At 35.3% G+C, this 19,029-nt stretch overlaps 1 protein-coding gene across 1 annotated transcript in view; it reads right to left on the bottom strand.

The window, feature by feature from the left end:
* Positions 1-882: 882 nt before the first annotated feature.
* Positions 883-19,029, bottom strand: part of Anxa10 (annexin A10) — a 90,352-nt gene continuing 72,205 nt past the window's right edge. Inside the window, exons 7-12 of the mRNA XM_008824945.1 lie at positions 12,925-12,978; positions 12,736-12,829; positions 7,574-7,669; positions 5,325-5,383; positions 2,742-2,864; positions 883-991 (exon numbers count right to left, since the gene is read on the bottom strand). Coding sequence (XP_008823167.1) covers positions 923-991; positions 2,742-2,864; positions 5,325-5,383; positions 7,574-7,669; positions 12,736-12,829; positions 12,925-12,978 — 495 coding nt within the window. The 3' untranslated portion in view covers positions 883-922. The remainder of the gene's footprint in view (positions 992-2,741; positions 2,865-5,324; positions 5,384-7,573; positions 7,670-12,735; positions 12,830-12,924; positions 12,979-19,029) is intronic.

A 19,029-nucleotide genomic window follows, 5' to 3' on the forward strand; every position in this document is an offset into this window, starting at 1 on the left:
ATATTCTCGATGAAACGTACACACACACACACACACACACACACACACACATACACACACACAAATTAAAAAACAGCTTCTGAAAGTCTTTCATGCTGATGTTAAGATATGAAGACAAAAATCTGCGAGCAATGACTTTTCTGGCACTGTTTGAACAAGTAGTGAATCTTGATCCCCAGGACACAAAAGGCAGAGGGAGAGAAAGCTGGGCTCTGACTACCACACATGCTTGTGTCATACATTCACCATGTCACACATGAGCCTACTCCCCATAAACATACACTAATAAATCATTTACTTAACATTAAAAATAAGGGCTAAATTGTCTTTACTGTTGTGTTTGTTAGCACAACCAAAATATGCACACACTGATAACAGGTACTCACACAGACACACGTGAATTTCTACTTTTGCATCTGAGTCTCTGATACAACTCATTCAATGAGTATACCTCTCTTACACTTTACTGTTGATTATCTATTTTCCTTTAAATCTGTCCTGGGGGCTCATTTCAGCTTCATTGTATATGTACAAGAGCCTAGAAAGTTCCTCTGAAGATGGTCACATACTACATTTTTATTGATTTCACAAATCATGCTCAAGGGTGTCTTGAGTAGACTTTCTTGTAGGGTACTGATGGTTCATATTTAAATAAAATCTATTCAAGTGTAAACTTTTTCTTCCTATTTCATCATGCACAATTTAATTAATTGCTGATTGAATAGTAAGAGGTACAAATCCAGGATCATACATTTTCAATAGAAGATTCTTTTTCACTTAGAAAATAATTAAAGATAGAAGAAAAAGTATGATTCTATAGTTTTGTTTCAGTGCCAGTAACAATATAAGTTTAATAGAAAATCTATGTTTTGAGGTGTTTGCAGAGTGCATGGACCTCCAAATCCTTCTTTCTCGATTTACTTCAGTAGTCCTCCACGTCGCCAGCACAGATGGCAAGCAGTGCTTTTTCATAGTGCCCTGAAGCAAAATGCTGAAAAGAAAAAAACATTGCACATGAAATCAAATCTCTTTTAAAAATTAATTTATTTATTATTACTAATTTATTTTTAATCTTTTCACTTAGTTTTTGTGTAGCACATATAATAAGTCTTAATCAATTTAAACCTCCTCTGCCATCTGGAGTTCATGAATTCTGTTATATATATTAAGTCCTATTTGGTCAAGCATTTATACCTAGATGTCCCTCAGTGCAAGTTCATCCACTGAAGTCTAGTCAGCCTATCTAGATAATCTTTGTTTTCTTTTTATGTTCTCCCATCGATTCTAAATTTTACAGAACAGGTGGCTGAATGGATACTATTATAGAATTGATCTTTGTAAAACTTATTTCATATTAATGCTCTTTTATATAAAGTTGTGTAATTTAACTCACGCTTAATGCTTTAAATGTGCATAGTAACATTGCATTAGCTTTATGGAAGAACGAGCAGTCTTACAGGTGGCTGTGATTAAATACAAATATATAAGAACTGGTTCATTCATTTAGGAAGTAAGTTATGCTGTGAATTTCTTAATGGTATGTCTTTTTTCACTATTGAAAAGTTTAGGGTTTTCAAGGTAGATTTAATGAATGTTTTATCAAAGATAAAGGAATAAGGTTATTCTTAAGTGCTATCTCAATTTCTCGGAACCATGCTGTTTTCTTGAGAACTTGGAAGATCTAGATTTTGTCAGGGTTTTTTTTTCATCTTGAAGATGTTGAGTCATATCTGAATTATTCAGCCAAGAACTTAAAAGTTGTTTCTTTAAATTAGACATTTATTTTTTAAACAATGTGAACAGCACTTAGCTAGGTAAAAACATACATTAAGATACAATCTCAGGCACTGTGCATGATCTAGTGACCTACTCTTCCCATCTGGAAAACCTTCTGAGGTTTTTTGGACAAGGATTAAGCATTTTAATTTTATACTAGGCCACCAAATTGCATGGATACCCCCATATATTCCAATCATTTCTTCCAGGTTTTATAAATTTCTAATAAAAATTTAGAAAGATCAGAATAAAGAAATTAGCCTGCTTATTTCAGAATCATTATTTCTTTGCTCCCTGAGGGCTAAAGGGGTAGGATATGTAGAGTTTTATTTAATTAGTAATGTTTTTCCAAATTACCAAATTGATGATATTTGACTGGCTGCCCTACGTTCTATGACACTGTGAGCAAAGCTAACTTATGGAAGAATTCTCTCCACAGTCAATGTGGTCCGTCTGTAAAATACATTGTTTCCTGAACCTCATTTTGTGTGTGTGTGTGTGTGTGTGTGTGTGTGTGTGTGTGTGTGCTTGTTTCTGAGACAAGGTCTCATGTACCCAACTGGCCTCGAGTCACTTTGTAGCTGAGGGCAGCCTTGAAGATCTGATCATCCTGCCTCTCAACCTCCCTAGTGCTAGTGTGCACTACCATACCCAGCTGATTCTGTGTTTTGCACATAATTCAGATTTGAACTCTTGAAACAGAATCATAGGGAATGAATATATCCTATGATTATATCAACAATTTTGCTAAAACCAAACAGCGTATGGTTCTGGTTCTGTTTTTGTAGTGAAATTGTTTTTCAGGTTAGCATCAGTTAACACATTGAAGGCTGTCTGAATTCTTAAAGTAGATCATCATCCCTGATAGAATATGTAGTTTTTAGATCTCAATCATGTTATTTAAACTAAAGTTTTACTTAAAGTTCAGAAAGTGAGTTAACGTCAATGATGTAGAGAAGACTTACTTTGATATCATGAAATAAGGATTTTCCGTATCTCTCTTTGTAGCGTTTCCTTATGGTCATCAGATCTATTTCACTTCTGGAGATTAGAATCCTGATCACAGTTTTATTATGGAAGCCAATATCCTAGAATATATAGAAGGGGTATGTATGTAAGAAAACAGTACCTTAGAGATCTGTTTGAAATGGCCAGATCCTTCTGCAGCAAGCTGATGATGTGCCTGCATGTCTCTAACAAGGTGACACTCTCACGGGGTGCCCAACTCAGGTTCTCAGTGTCCCCTGTGTTGCTCCTCTCTTGCTGTGCACACACTGCATCCTTATTTTGTACCTATTTTATTTCTTAAATTCCAGTCATGGCCTTGACTGTGACTTCATCATGCCAGCCTTGTCAATCTTCACTCTGTCTCCTTTACATTGTTTTATGAAGTGCAGATTTGAGCGTGGGTTGTTTAATCATTCTTCCTTGTGGGAAAAGCTCTGAACTCAGACGAATGACACAGTACATTTTCATTATGTATATTGTTCATTATTGAAAAATTATAGAAATAAGAATTCTAAATGCTTGAAATATTTGCTGATTCAAATCCAAATACTGAAAAACCAGTCAGTGATTTGTGTGACTCTAGAAATGCCCAAGAAATACTTCAAATGTCTTTTCAAATGGCATAATGGTGACATCTGGTGGCCAATAAACATAATCTAAATTTCTATGTCTGAATGTTTTTAATGTAGACTTACAAACAGTACTAACAAACTTTATAATTTGGAGTGATTAAAACAAATGATCTGGCCAAGACTTTTATCTTAAAATGTAGATTATTTAGTGTCTTGAAGGGAAATAGAAAGTTTAGGGAGTGATAACTATTACATATTCCAAGTCTTCATATGTAAACATTTTTTTAATTATTTCTATGTAATTCTCCTCTTTACTTCCAAACTTTACGTTGAGTACAAGAACTTTCCTTCCTCTCTATAACATACATAGTTAGGATACAATTTTCTAAATCACTATAGTAAGCAAGCCTGAATTTGGGCACCATGGGATCAGGGGCACCGTGATTATTTGCCCAGGGTAATTCACACCTGAAGCTTTATTCTGCTGTTGCCAAGTATGGCTCATTGGACAGGAATCATTGAAATTATCTTAAAGTATTGCTCATCATGTCCTTTTGATTAAATAGATTTTTATTTGAACTCATCTTTTCTGCTTGGCAGTAGAATACAAGTAAAGCAAAAGACTGTGAAGAGTGATCTTTCATCTGTGTTGTAAATTAAAATTCCTATGCACAGACACATAATAAATTCTCCTTGACTATTATCATGTTTCCCCAGCATGCTGGCAACTTTCAATAAATTGGCTTGTGAAAATGACACTGGGAATACTTTATATACATGTATGAAAATGTGATAGTGGAACCTATTATTTTGTACAAGTCATATAAACTAATGCAAAATAAATATTCTTTGAGAATAAAACACTCTGATTACTAAAATTATGCACTCTGAATACTCAAACTACTACAATACTGTGTTGTTTATATGAATTTTTAAAGATTATGACATAACTAAAATAACATACATGAGACCTTTCATTATTTAACTTTTTAGTTACATCTATCTCTATCTATCTATCTATCTATCTATCTATCATCTATCTATCTATCTATCTATCTATCTATCTATCTAATCTATTATCTATCTATCATCTCTCTATCTATCTATCTATCTATCATCTATCTATCCATCATCTATCTATCATCTATCATTTATCATCTATCTCTTTATGTGTGTACCACAGTTCATATGTGGAGAATATATAAGGGAGCTGTCTCAGTATACTATGTGAGTCCCAGGGATAGAACTCAGGTTGTCAAGCTTGGAAGCAAGTGCCTTAACTTGCTAAGCCATGTTGATGGCTTTTTAAATTTTATAAACGATTTATGAACATGATGAAGAAAGTGTGCAATATCTGATGCACTTATGTATTTTGTCCTTAAAAATGGCTGCTCTAAAGGATGTGGTGTTATTGAATATCAAACTAAAGATGAAACACATTCTTATTTAATTATAAAAACAGCTCTTGATTTTATTGTTGTTTAATGATATCTTTAAGTATTTTTTTGAAAGTAGGGCTTTATGTTTAAATAACTAGTGATATTTTGTATTTTCAAACCTCAAATATACAGCATTTTATTTACCTGAGAGTTCAGAATATTTTGGCATTTTCTGCGCAATGGCATGCACTTTGTGCTTGCATCAATAGTCTTTGAATATGACAAAATGCATTTAGATTGCCAGTTTATGTAAATTTCCAGACTCTAAACGGCTTCAGGGAGAATTCTATCCAAGATCCATAAGTCTTAGGAACCTATGTTTGATGTATACAAAGCAGAAATTAATTTATTTGAGGCCTTTTATTTCTGGTGCCTAATTGATTTTTTTGCTTGAACACATTTTCTTTAAATGCATATGTTTATATTTAAGTTAAAAACAAGAATCAATATTTAAATAATGGAAGTAATATTGATATTCTGAGATAATAGACACCAATTCTGAATAGATTTTTATGTGAGTCAAACTTACATGAATTGCGCTGTATAGTCTATAAGCAAAATAACTTGCTTTGTCCTGGACACAGCGAACTATGAGAGGTCAGAAAGAAAAAAACATACTTAAGTGACAAGATGCAATTTCTTCAAAATTTGAGAAGCAAATAGTAAATCTTCATATTGCATTATAGTTTATACACTTACAATAATGATAACACTATATTGAAAAATGTAAACCACTAATACCATAATGTTTTGTTTGTATTTCTCTAGCTCTTGGAACTCTGTTAGTTTCTTCATATAGTATAACAAAGACAAATTATCTTCTTAGCTGAGTACCTCTCCACTGTTACTGATTTTTATTAGCGTATAACAATATAAAGCAGAACACACGCAATCCATTCGTCTTCCCAAATGTTGCTCATGCACAGGATTCTAAAACTGGTCTAAACCAACGCACTTTAGGAGGCATCAGACCCCTTGAAGATTTGTGAGATCAGGGGTCTTTAAAGAGAAACTGTAATGACCATAAAGAGTCTAGAGAAGTGTTAGAAGTCATTTGATTAAACTTGCCATGGCTTTGAAGAGCTTAGAGCCCAACAGCTGTCCTTGTCAAATCAGTTGAATAGTATAGACAATCAGTTAGTACTTATTTGAACAAGTAAATAGATTAATATATGAATAATGAAGAACTATAACTCCTCTTCAAACTACAATTACATTTGTGTTTTCTCCGTAGTTCAAATAATTATTTTAGATGATGAAACTGTCTCTTCATTTTTATTTTATTTTTAATGCAAAGAGACTTGGGCATAACTAACTAGTCTCCTGGGACGTGAGCTCCCAGAGGGAAGGGATTTCTGTTGCTGTTTTTGGTTTCGTCACTTCACTATTCTACCTGCAGTACTTCATTCAGAACAATAGGTGCTCACTCTGAGCTGGTCGAATGAGTTATTAAATTTACTGGAATTTGATGGAATATCTATCTATTCATCATCTATTTATTCTCTATCTAGCTATCATCTGTCTATATCTATCTATCTATCTATCTATCTATCTATCTATCTATCTATCTATCTATCTCTATCATATCTATCATCTATCTATCTATCTATCTATCTACTATCTATCTATCTATCATCTATCTATCTATCTATCAATCTATCATCTATGTTTGTATCTATCTATCTGTCTATCTATGTATCTATCTATCCAACTATCTATCTATCAATCATCTATCTATCTATCTATCTATCTATCATCTATCTATCATCTACTATCTATCTATCATCTATCTATCTATCTATCTATCTATCTATCTTATCTATCTATCTATCTCTCTATCATATCTATCATCTATCTATCTATCTATATATCATCTATTTATCTATCTATCTATCTATCTATCTATCATCGATCTATGTATCCATCATCTATCTATATCTATCATCTATCATCTATCTTATTCTCAGAAAAATGCATAGACACAAACCATTATATAATTTTATTATCATCTATCATATCTATCATCTATCTATCTATCTATCTATCATCGATCTATGTATCCATCATCTATCTATATCTATCATCTATCATCTATCTTATTCTCAGAAAAATGCATAGACACAAACCATTATATAATTTTATTATTTTTATTATTTTTTATGTGTATGCTTGCATTGCCTGCATGTATGTAAGTGTACCCATGCTGTGCAATACCCATGGAGGACAGAAGATGGCGTTGGATCCCCTGAAACTGGAGTTATGAATGGCTGTTAGTCATCATGTGGATGCTGGGATTCAGATCCAGGTCTTCTGCAAGAACAGCAGGTAGTCTTAACTGCTGAGCCATCTCTCCAGCCCCACAAAATGTTGTATCTTATATAATTTTAGGGGTTTCAAAAAACCCAAGTCACTTTCATTGAATGCTCACTTAAACTCCCCTTACTACATGACTCACAAAAACTCTATGATCTCCTAGGTCATGCTGAGACATGCCCACGTCACTCTAGGAACAGAAAGTAACGACGGTTGTTTATTCAACACATATCTGTTTGTTTGATGACTATTGATTGTGGAGGCATATCACAATGACACTTCATTAACAGTTCCGAAAGCATGACCAGATTGCCAATGATGTACTTCCTAGAGTTTCAAATATTCAAATAATTGCATTTGAGAGCAAATGTCTCTATTAAGGACATACATTTAATTCAGTCAGAGCCAATCAGCATTGATTGTGGAATACAAGGTCTGCTCTTCACCATATAAAATATGACTTACTAATTGCAACCAGCAGCTCCTGAAAGTAACCGTCATAACAGTCGTTGATAGCATCTACCAGGTCTTGCCCAGAAATATTTTGAAATTCCTGGAAAACTTCAATAATGTAATTCAATGAGAGTTTGTAAATATCATAAACTTTAAACACAAATATTGGTTATATTACTATACATAGCAAAGATAAATATTTTCTCTAAAAATTTCCAAGCACTGCTGCCCACTCTGCTGAAACAAACGTGGATACTCTAAGTTGCTAGAGCTGGTGTGAATCCTGGGTTCTGAAGACCTGCTCTTGCTCTGGTGGGGAACAACGGCCACCTCTAGCAGGACACACTAACTCTTTGCTGATTTAAACTGAGGGAAAGCACACAATAAGCTGCTGTTTATAAATCATTTCTACACAACATAAATAATAATCAGTCTGATTCTGTCAACAGCAAACTTTCTAGTAGACCTTAAATATAAAAGTCAAGTGTAGCATCCTTCAAGTGAGGTTTAAAATTAGTGGTTATCATGGTTGAGAGAATGTCCATAATTCCTCTGAATTCCTCACATTCTTGTGGAACACAACCACACAGACATACTCATACAAGATAAACACATAAATTAAAAACTGGTTTTAATAAACATGTTCAAAAAATAAAAATAGTGGTTATACAAAATGAGTTGACATGGCCAAGGTAGACAAAGAGAATGTCATAGGGTCCCCTCAGGATGAAAAGCTACAGGCAATCAATTGATGCTGATGGAGGGAGAATCAGTTTTCTCCAGAGACTAGCTCCCTAGAAGGTTATCTAATCCTAAGTGGTCAGCCCTAAACACAGGTACACATGAGCACCACTAAATGGACTTAGTGCATTTTATATATTCTCTATATATGAATATACATATATATATGTATATGCATATTTATTTTTTAAAATATCTTATTTATTCTTTTTATTTTATGTGTATGAGTGTATTGCCTGCATGTATGTAAGGGCACCCATGTCATACAATGCCGATGAAGGTCAGAAGAGGGTATCGGATCCCCTGGGTGCTGGGATCCAAACCCAGGTCCTCTGTAAGAGCAGTTGGTACTGCTGAGCCATCTCTCCAGTCCTGTATATTTATAAATGTATGTATGTACATGTAACAATAGTAATCAAAGAAGAGGACAAGAAATTGAGAGGGAGTCATCAGGGACATGGGAGGGATTTCAGGGGGATCGATAGGTGTGGAAATAAGGCAAATAAGATGCTCATGTATGAAATCCTCGAAAAAATAAAGTTAAATAATAAATAAAAACAGTAATTATAAAATCTATGAAGAATGCTTTGAGGAACAGGAAATCATCTTGAGGGACACAGTTTACTAATTTAAAATAATGTTCAATGACATACTTCTGTATTCCAAGAACTTAATTAACTGGCTTTACCAGAGACAACTGTTTTCAGCAATTTTGAAAACAAAATAGATACGAGAAGATGTTGTTGTTATTGTCAATGTCTAACTGATGTAAAATAAAAGGGATGAAGTTGAATTACTGTAAGCTGTCTTTTTTAAAAACTGTAGCCTTTGTGTTTCATTTAATCTTCTTTTATTTGTTTTTCTAATAAGGGAAAGGGGAAGGTGCAGAGTTCGGAGAAAGACAAGTGTAAGGCAACAGCAGCTGCCCGTAAGAACAACGGACAGTGTGGGCATCACCAAAATCAGTGTTCAAATTTCAGAAAGTCATGAGAGAAAAGCAAGTTAAGTACAAAGAAAAATCCATCAGAATAGTAGCTTCCTTTTCAATGTAGACTTTAAAAGCTAGAAGCACTTGGGACAATGTATTCCATGTTCTAAATGACCACAGATGCCAACCCAGACTTCTTTATCTAGCAAAACTGTCTATCATAATTGAAGAAGAAAAAAATCCTCCATGATATAAATAGGTTTAAAGAATTCATGTCTACCAAACCAGCCTTACAGAGACTGCTGGAAGTAATAAAAGGGACTGGAGAAAGGAATAATAATATCCAAGAGGCTATGGAAAGAAAACAAATAAGGCGATAATTACAGAAAAAACAAAATAGGACCAAGATTCCAAACAGAAAATAAAATGATTGGAATCAAAACACATCTTTCAATAATAACTTTGAACAACAATGGCCTCAATTCCCAAATCAGAAGACACAGGCTAGTTGAATAGATTAAGAAATAAAATCCATATTTTTGTTGTCTGCAAGAAACTCATCTCACTTTCAAGGATAAGCACTACCTTAGGGTGAAAGGATGGAAAACGCATTCCAAGTAAATGGCACAAAGAAACAAGCAGGTATTACTATCCTAATATCAGAAAAATAGACTTCAAACTAAAATTATTCAGAAGAGATAAAGAGGGTCACTTCATTCTGATCAAGGGAATACTATGCCAAGAAGATATTACAATCATGAACATGTGTGCACCAAACTCTGGTGCATACTATTTTATAGGAAGAGCCCTAATGGGCTTCAAGACACAGACTATCCCAAACTCAGTAATAATAGTTGACTTCACTACTCCACTTTCTACAATAGTCAGGTCATCTGGACAAAGAATAACAGGTAAACATCTGAATTTAATGATATCATATATCAAATGGGCCTAACAGAATATATCTACAGAATGTTCTACTCAAGAAATAAAGAATACCCATTCTACTCAGTAGCCCATATGCTTCTCTGAAATAGACCACACACTGGGGTACAAATAAACCTCAACAAATGCAAAAGAATTTAAATCATTACATGTATTCTATTAGACCACAATGCAATAAAGTTTAAAATCAATAACATAAGCTCTACTAACTACACAAACTCATGGAGTTTAAACAACATACTACTGAATGATGAATGGGTAAAAGCAGAACTCAAGAAAGAAATGAGAATTCTTGGAAGTAAATGAAAATGAAAAAAGAACACAATAAAACCCCTGGGGCACATTAGAAGCAGTCCAAAGATGGAAGTTGATACCTCTATGTGCCTAAATTTAAAAAAAATCAGAAAGAGCACAAGTATAGAAATATAGAAAATGAAAAGAAATAATAAAAACCAGATTAGCAATTGATGAAATATAAACAAAGAAAATGTTACAAAAAATTAATAAATCTAAAACGTGGTTCTTTGGAAAGGTAAGAGAGACAAATCCTTATTCCACTTAACCAAAACAAAAAAAGGGAAAACTCAAATCAACAAAAAGAGTTGAAGAGGGAAACATACAATGGCCACCAAAGTAATCGAAAACATTATAATGTAATACTTTTAAAACCTATACTCTGTTATATTAGAAAATCTAAAAAAATTGATGAATTTCTAGATTCAGTCAAACCACCAAAGTTAAACCAAGAAGAGATCAACAACTCAAACAGACCCATAACAAATAAGGAGGTTGAAACATTTATACAAAACCCAGGTCCAGATGGATACACAGCAGAATTTTATCACACCTTCAAAGAAGAACTATATCCAACACTGCTCAAATTATTAAAAAATACAAAAACCGATGGAAAACTCGCAAACTCCTTCTACAAAGCCAGTGTTGCTCTGCTACCAAAACCAGGTAAAGACACAACAGAAAAGAAAACTATAGGCCAATATCCCCAGTGAACATAGATGCAAAAATTCTCAATAAAATACTTGTAACCTGTATACAGACACATATCAAAAAGACCAATCACCATGATCAATTTGGTTTTATTCCAGAAATGCAAAGATTGTTCAAAATATGCAAGTCAATAAATGTAATAATTCATATGAATAAACTTAAAGACAAAAATCACATGATCATCTCAATAGATACAGAAAAGGTCTTTGACAAAATTCAATATGCCTTCATGATAAAAATACTTCAGGGAATTGTATTGGAAAGACAACATACCTCAACATAATTCAGGATATATACAACAAACCCACAGCCAACAACATTCTAAATGGAGAAAAACTGGAAGCATTCCCAGCGAAATCAGAAACCAGACAAAGCTGTCCACTGTTCCCAATCCTTTTCAATATAGTACTCGACACTTTAGGTAGAGCAATAAAGCAAAAGAAGAAAATTAAAGGGATACTAATTGGAAAAGAAGAGGTCACATTATCCATATTTGTAGATGATATAATAAGCGATCCCCAAAATTCCACCAGAAAAGAATAACACTTTGAGTAAAGTGGCAGGGTACTTAATCAATTTTCAAAAACCAGTAGCTTTTTTATATGCCAATAACAAGAAGTCAGAATCACTTGCATTCAAAATAGCCAAACAAATTCAGGAATAAACCTAAGATTTCTACGGTGAATACTTCAAATCTTTGAAGAATGAGATTGAAGAGGACACTAGAAGATGGAAAAACCTCCTGAGCTTGTGGATTGGTAGAATTAATATCATGAAAATGACCATCCTACCCAAAGCAATTTACAGATTCAGTGAATCCCAATCACAATCCCCATGAGACTTTTAACAAAATAAAAAAGAAAATTTAAATTGTTATGGAACCACAAAAGACCCCGAATAGTCATAATAACCCTGAGCCTGAAGAGCAATGATTGAGAGATTACCATACCAGATTTCAAGGTATGTTATTGAGCTATAGTAATAAAACACCACGGTATTGGCACAAAAAAGACATGTAGATCAATGGATCAAAATAGAATGTAGAGTACCCAAACACAAATACATATAATTGTACATATTTATGTGTGTTTCTGTGTGTATAGATGTATAACTGTAAATGTATCAATGTATATGCAACAATAATAATCAAAGAAGAGGACAAAAATTGAAATGGAATGGGGGAAACATGAGGAGTTGGTGGGGGATTGGGGGGATGGAAATATTGCAAAAACAATATTCATGTACAAAATTCTCAGAAATAAATAAAATTTAAAAAATATGGAGAAATAGCTAATAGCTAATATATCTAATCACAGAGATCAGTTTTAAGGTTCAGTATTCAAAAATATAAACTTTATGGGAAAATTTAAAGTATGGGAAAACTTTATTCTTTAGCAGTGCTTTTAATTGAGGCATATCTCTATAAATATAGTTCAGAGTACTTGTCTTTGGGATAACTGATTGCCTCTATTTTGGGGTAATTTTTCTACTTTTATCCTAGTTAGTAACTTTTCTGTCACTCAGTTAAGGCACTGGCTAACTCGTTTATAGTTACCTAGCCACAGCTGAGAGTAGCTCTTGTTGCACAGGACCATCTGGAGCATGGTTTTGTGTTCCCCAGTCTTCTGCTGACAGGCTTCCCACAGGACCTGGCATATTGCATATCAGGAAAAAACATCAAAAACCAGTCCCTCGTACTTTATCAAAAGCTTTTACAGTGAATTGGAGAGGCAAGTCTACTTACCATGGCATCCTGAGCAGCCATCGCTGGGTCTGCATATCCTTCCTCCCTGGTCCCCTATAAAGTAAGCAGTGATTTCCTTTTAGGTGTTCTGAATTGACAAAACATATAGGATTATAGGCACAAAAACCTATGAACCATCAAACACTCAGGCAATTCCCAAGCACGGTCTGTTATTTGGACTAAGATAAATACTTTAGTATTTTAGGAAATGTTATGTAGTTTCTAGAGCAGTTCCATTCTGATTTTTCTTTTTTTAAAAAATATTTATTATTTTTATTTTGTGTGTATGAGTGTATTGCCTGTGTGTATGTGAGTGCACCTGTATCGTGCAATGCCGTGGCGGTCAGAAGAGGGCTTTGGATCCCTCTGGAACTGGAGTTAAGGACAGTTCATAACCGCCTTGTGGGTGCTGGGAATCGAACCTGGGTCCTCCGCAAGAGCAGACAGTGCTCTCAACCGCTGAGCCATCTCTCCAGCCCCTTGAATTTTCTTTATAATAATGATACTCTTTGAAAGATGCTGATTTTTTTTTTATTTTCTATATCTCTGTGAGCATTTCACTTCTATCATGCTGAGCATCCAATGCCAGGCAGGGACAGTAGCTGCAACATTTATTATGCAACATTACACTAAAGTTATGCCTAAATAAAACATCCTGACTCTTAGCATCTATTTTAAGATGAGTGGACCCCCAACTGCTGAGAACCTATTTCCTTCAGAACTGTGCTCTTGAAAAAAGGACTCATTCTTTCTTTAATTGATACTCTATATCCTGCATGAAATGCAGAAAAGTCAGACCCTTATCTTCTCAGGGAAGAATTTTGACCTTTCTGATCCCCACTGACCTAGACCAGCGCAAACAGATGTTATCAATTTAATCCCATTTATTGTTCGTCACACAAATGGGATGATCTTTATATATCTTCTTGTTTCCAATGGAGAATATCCTTCCCTGTTTGCAGTGCTTTCTTGAATATACAAAACATCCAAACACACACGCATACACACACACACACACACACACACACACACACACATTCATACATTATTTTGGGTGGAGGGCAAGGAAGGGTCATGAGGGATTAAGGTCATTTGCACAGGTCACAAGAGCAGCACACAGCTCTGTGCAATTGTCTACATTATAAACAAGCTAGGATAAAATTAACTTTTTTGTTGCAAGGTCAAATAAAAGTCATCTGTTCAGAGTAAGCCCATCTTGTAAAAGTCATTCCAGCAGTAGTGGTGGAATTTACCACTGTTTGTACAACTAAAATTGGCAGTGTTTGGCTCGCAAAATAGAATTTCTTCATACAGAAAATTGTTAAGCAATCCAAGTTTTGCCAGTGAGAACATTCTTCAAATTTGTCTAACTTCCACTCTTATCACACAAACAACAATCGTCTATTTGATCACTTCAAACAGCGAGGAGGACTAAACAATGGAAGTCACTAGTTCCTGGGGTCAAGCAAGACAGGAGCGAGTTGAAAGAGGTATGTCTAGAATTTATTTAACCTTTGGAATCAAGATATGAGCGAGAAGATTAGTTTATTAATTATGAGAGAACACTGAGGGTAAAGTGCCTTTTGACTTGTCATGAAACAGTCACAGAGCAGTGGATACAGTGAGGCAGGAAGATAGGATAAAAATGAGTGAACTTGAGTTACTAAGCGATTCACTCCAGATCTGATTCCAGCAAAGCACGATTGTTAGACTCCACTGACCTTGCTTGCTCTGGGATCCAACTACTTTACTGGAATCCATTCTTTACAGAAAAAGTATTCTGTCTTCCTCTCAAACTTTCTCTAATGATTTTAATTTACACAAATCAACAAATAAATGTAAACAATTAACAAATTATATTTTCTGTGAATACAAGCTACTTGTTGAATAGCATCATAGTAACTTAGTTTTCAATTCATTTGATCTTTCTGTAGGCTGGTTGGAACTGGCTTTCTCCTTGTTCAGCACTTCCATCACTTGGCTCTGTGCTTTATTTCTTCTTGTGTTTTATTGTGAGTAAATAAATGTAAACAATTAACAAATTATATTTTCTGTGAATATAAGCTACTTGTTGAATAACATCATAGTAACTTAGTTTTCAACTCATTTGATCTTTCTGTAGGCTGGGTTGGAACTGGCTTTCTCCTTATTCAGCACTTCCATCACTTGGCTCTGTGCTTTATTTCTTCTTGTGTTTTATTGTGAACTCTCCAATCTTACTTTTGTCTTAATGTAGCAAATCTCCCACACTGTGCTGTCCATTGTTTTCTTGTCTGTGTTTCCTCCCCCTCACCTGCTCATCTCAAATGTTGATATAGGCTTAGATTCTATTTGTATTATTATAGTACTCATATACTATAGCTGAAACCTATCGTAAGAACCTCATTATGTGTAGATTCCAATTGCCAACTCAGTATCTCCACTTGACCTTTTCTATGTATCAAATTCAACATCTAAATCCTGATCTGCCTCTGTTGGGAAACCCTGCTGTTAGGGTTGTAGTTTCTCCATGTCCAGATAGCCCTGAGGGGCTCGGCGCCAAATGGAAAAACTCCCCTTTTCAGCAGGGGGCCTCCTGCTCTCTTCCTGGTTCACCGTGAAGTGCTGCCAACCACGGATGCCTGACCTTATCTGAAAACATGGCCTTTAGCATAGTTACCTGAAGTAAAAACTACCCACAGGTTTTTTCTATATGATAATCAGGCATTGTCTGATAGTCTGGAAGATAGGAGCCCACTGCCACATGTAAATAAAGCATACTAAAAGCACCTATCAGCTGAGGCTTTTGCTACTGCCTCCACACTATAAATTCTCTAGTTTTCCCACTAATAAATGGAGCTGTATCACTGCCTGGAGCTGAGCTGTTCTTACTGCCTGGAGCTGTGTCATTGCTGTTTCACTGCGCCTGGGACCAGCCTGTGATCAGTTTCCCCAGAAGAGCTGTCTTCCATCAGCGCCCACTGGCCGTTCTGAGCCCGTTCACCACTTCTGCTCTCCCTGCCCTCGTGGACCGGTGGCCACTGACCTGCGAGCAAAGGGAGAGCCTCCCGCAGCTGGCCCGAGCCTCCCGCAGCTGGCCCGCCGAGCCGCCCTGCATGCCTCCACCTCAATGACCTCTTCTAAACTCCCAGTTTTCCGTATGTGAATAAGCTCCATGCTTATTATAAGTTCATAATTCAAAACTGAATCTTTTTATTTTGTTTCATGTGTCACATCAAATTCCTCAACAAGTAGTATAGACAGTGTCACATGACACGTCCAGGATTCAGCACTCTTGGTCACTGGTCTACTCTCACACAGATTGCAATTAACATTATGTCCTAGCTTTTTGCTTTATAGCCTCTGTTCAGGTTTCTGTTTCTACTCATTTCCCTATTGTCTTTTCTTAATATAGTATTAATTGTGAACATCTTAAAGCATAACAACATATCATTTTTCTACTCAAAATGCAGCAAAGGTTTCTCTTCCTCCTGCTGTTCAGAGTAAACACTTGTGTTTCCAGAGGCTTCAAGAGGTAACATTCTCACCACTTGTTTCTTCCTAGACCCAGTCTTCTGTCCTGGCACACTCCCTTTGCTTGCTCAGATAGCACCTGCCAGTCTCTCAGTTATTCTTCAGACCCACTAGCTGTTTTTTGTTTGTTTGTTTGTTTTAGATTTTTTCTCTAGCTCTATACTTTGCCTGAATACCATATCTATTTATGCATTGATTTGCTGTTTCATTCATATCTTTGTTGAAATCTCATCTTCTTAATAAAAGCTACTCTAACCCAGCTATACAATAATGCAATTTACCCACTCTGTCCAGACCTACAATAACTCCCATATCTTGATCTTTCATATTTTCCATCACCTCTAAACATTCTTATAATGTCTGTGGTGGTTTGAATGAGACTGTCCCCCACAGGCTCCAAGCATTTGTACATTTTTCCCCAGTTGGTGGCACTGTTTTGGTAGGTCTTAGAAGGTGTGGCTATGCTGGAGGAAGCACGTCACTGAGGGTGTTCTTAGAGAGTTCTTAAGCCTTGCCTGATCTTGAGTGGCTCTCCTGCTTCCTGTGCCTGCTTGAAGATGTGAGCCTCTGCTTTCTGCTCCTGCACCAGCCACCCCTGCCACCATGCCTCCCCCCATGATGGACCCTTGCCCCATTGGAACCATAAGCTAAATAAGCTCTTCCTTTTCTAAGGTCTCTTGGTCATGGTGTTTCTATCACAGCAACAGAAAAGTAACTGATACAATGCCATTATTTACTAATGTTTAATAGTACATTTGATTTTGCCAGATATGAGTTTCCTAAGACCTGGAATTTTTTTCTCTTTTGTTTACTGAGAATTCCTAATTGTCAAAAACCATGCTTGGTATCATGTAAGTACTGAGGAAATCATTATTGGAAAGATAGAGAATACCTTTTGGATGCAAATTTCAAAGATCAATTGGCAGATGAGGAATATTTTCTGGATCTTTGAGGTATGATTTTTAACTGTTACAGTACTTTCAAAGTTTGTGAACCATATGTAGGAATTTTCTGCAATTCTATTTTTCTGAACTTTTACTTGGGAAGAAAATATTCTTGGATACTTAACTTGCAGTGGTACCCATATATTTATTTTGCTATGCAGCTGACTGCCCAAAGTACATTAATTGAGTTGGTGGATTAAAAAACTTCAGAGAGTTTGTGATTCAACTTTTATTACAAAGGCAAAATCAAGCTTACTTTAACATATAAACAGCCCTAGACAGGAGCATGTCATTGGCAGATGGCATAAGTGAATATATGATTTGAGGAGGGGCAAGATAAAAAAGTGATGGGAAGAAATAAAGGGAAATAGAACTGTTAAAAATATTTGAGTTGACAAACTGACATAGATGATTACAGAGAGTCAATGGCAGTGATGCCCCGGAGGCCTCACTATGCAAATTTCAGTAAGGGTCCTCAGGAGAATGCTGAAACCAAGGTGAGGAATGGGGATTAAGCATTTAATACCTTAGCGTCCCTTCTTTCTCTTTGAGAAAACACTCATCCCCAATGTAATTTGTGCATGTTGACTAATTAATCTCCAAGCAACCAATCTTAATTTGACAGATAATTAGGCCATCTGCAAATCTAGTGCAATAAAAGCATGCAGGAAGTGTTGTGAGGCAGCTCAGTGACTGGCATTTGTTTTTTAAGAGGAGTGTATTTCCCCTCAGTTGTTTCCTTATTAGAAACAGTCTTGACAGAAAACCCTGTGTAGACTAAGTACAAGAGCTTCCTTCTCAGAAATTGCAACAGTGCTTTTGAACCTTTGCATTTCATGAATACTTTAAAACTCCTGTGCTCTAATTCCCTCAGTCTTTATTAATTCACCAAAAGGGGTATGTCTGAATTTTAATGATGTTAGAAAAAGTAAAGCCATGAATCATCTTCCCTTTGTTTCTGAAAGTGAGGGTGCACAGGAACCGAGAGGCATGAATGTGGCAACTGAAGGGTAAAAGGATATTTGCATTTGGAAAGGACTGAGGGACTAATGAGCTAATATTCCTCAATTTGGTGAGAAACAACCAGGATCTCAAAAGATTAAATGATAAATCCAAGGCTATACAACTGAATTATAGCTGAGCCAAGAGGAAAAGGTGCTTGTCTATCTACCTACCTACTATCTATCTATCTATCTATCTATCTATCTATCTATCTATTTATCATCTATGTATCTATCTATGAGCTATCTATCTATCTATCATCTATCTATCATCATCATCTCTCTCTATTCTCTATCTATCATCTACCTATCTCTATCATCTATCTATCTATCTATCTATCTATCTATCTATCTATCTATCTATCATCATCATCATCTATCAATCATCTATCTCTATCTATCATCTATCTATCTATCATCTATATATGATCTATTATCTATCTATCTATCTATCTATCATCTGTCTATCATCATCATCTCTATCCTCTATCAATCATCTACCTATCTCTATCATCTATCTATCTATCTATCTATCTGTCTGTCTGTCTATCTATCTATCTATCTATCTATCTATCTATCTATCTATCATCTATCTAACTGTCTATCATCTATCTATCATCTATCATCTATCTTTATCTATCATCTAT

The sequence above is a fragment of the Nannospalax galili genome, unplaced genomic scaffold (assembly GCF_000622305.1).
Source record: "Nannospalax galili isolate Female #2095 unplaced genomic scaffold, S.galili_v1.0 scaffold109, whole genome shotgun sequence".
In the NCBI taxonomy this organism is placed as follows: Eukaryota; Metazoa; Chordata; class Mammalia; order Rodentia; family Spalacidae; genus Nannospalax; species Nannospalax galili.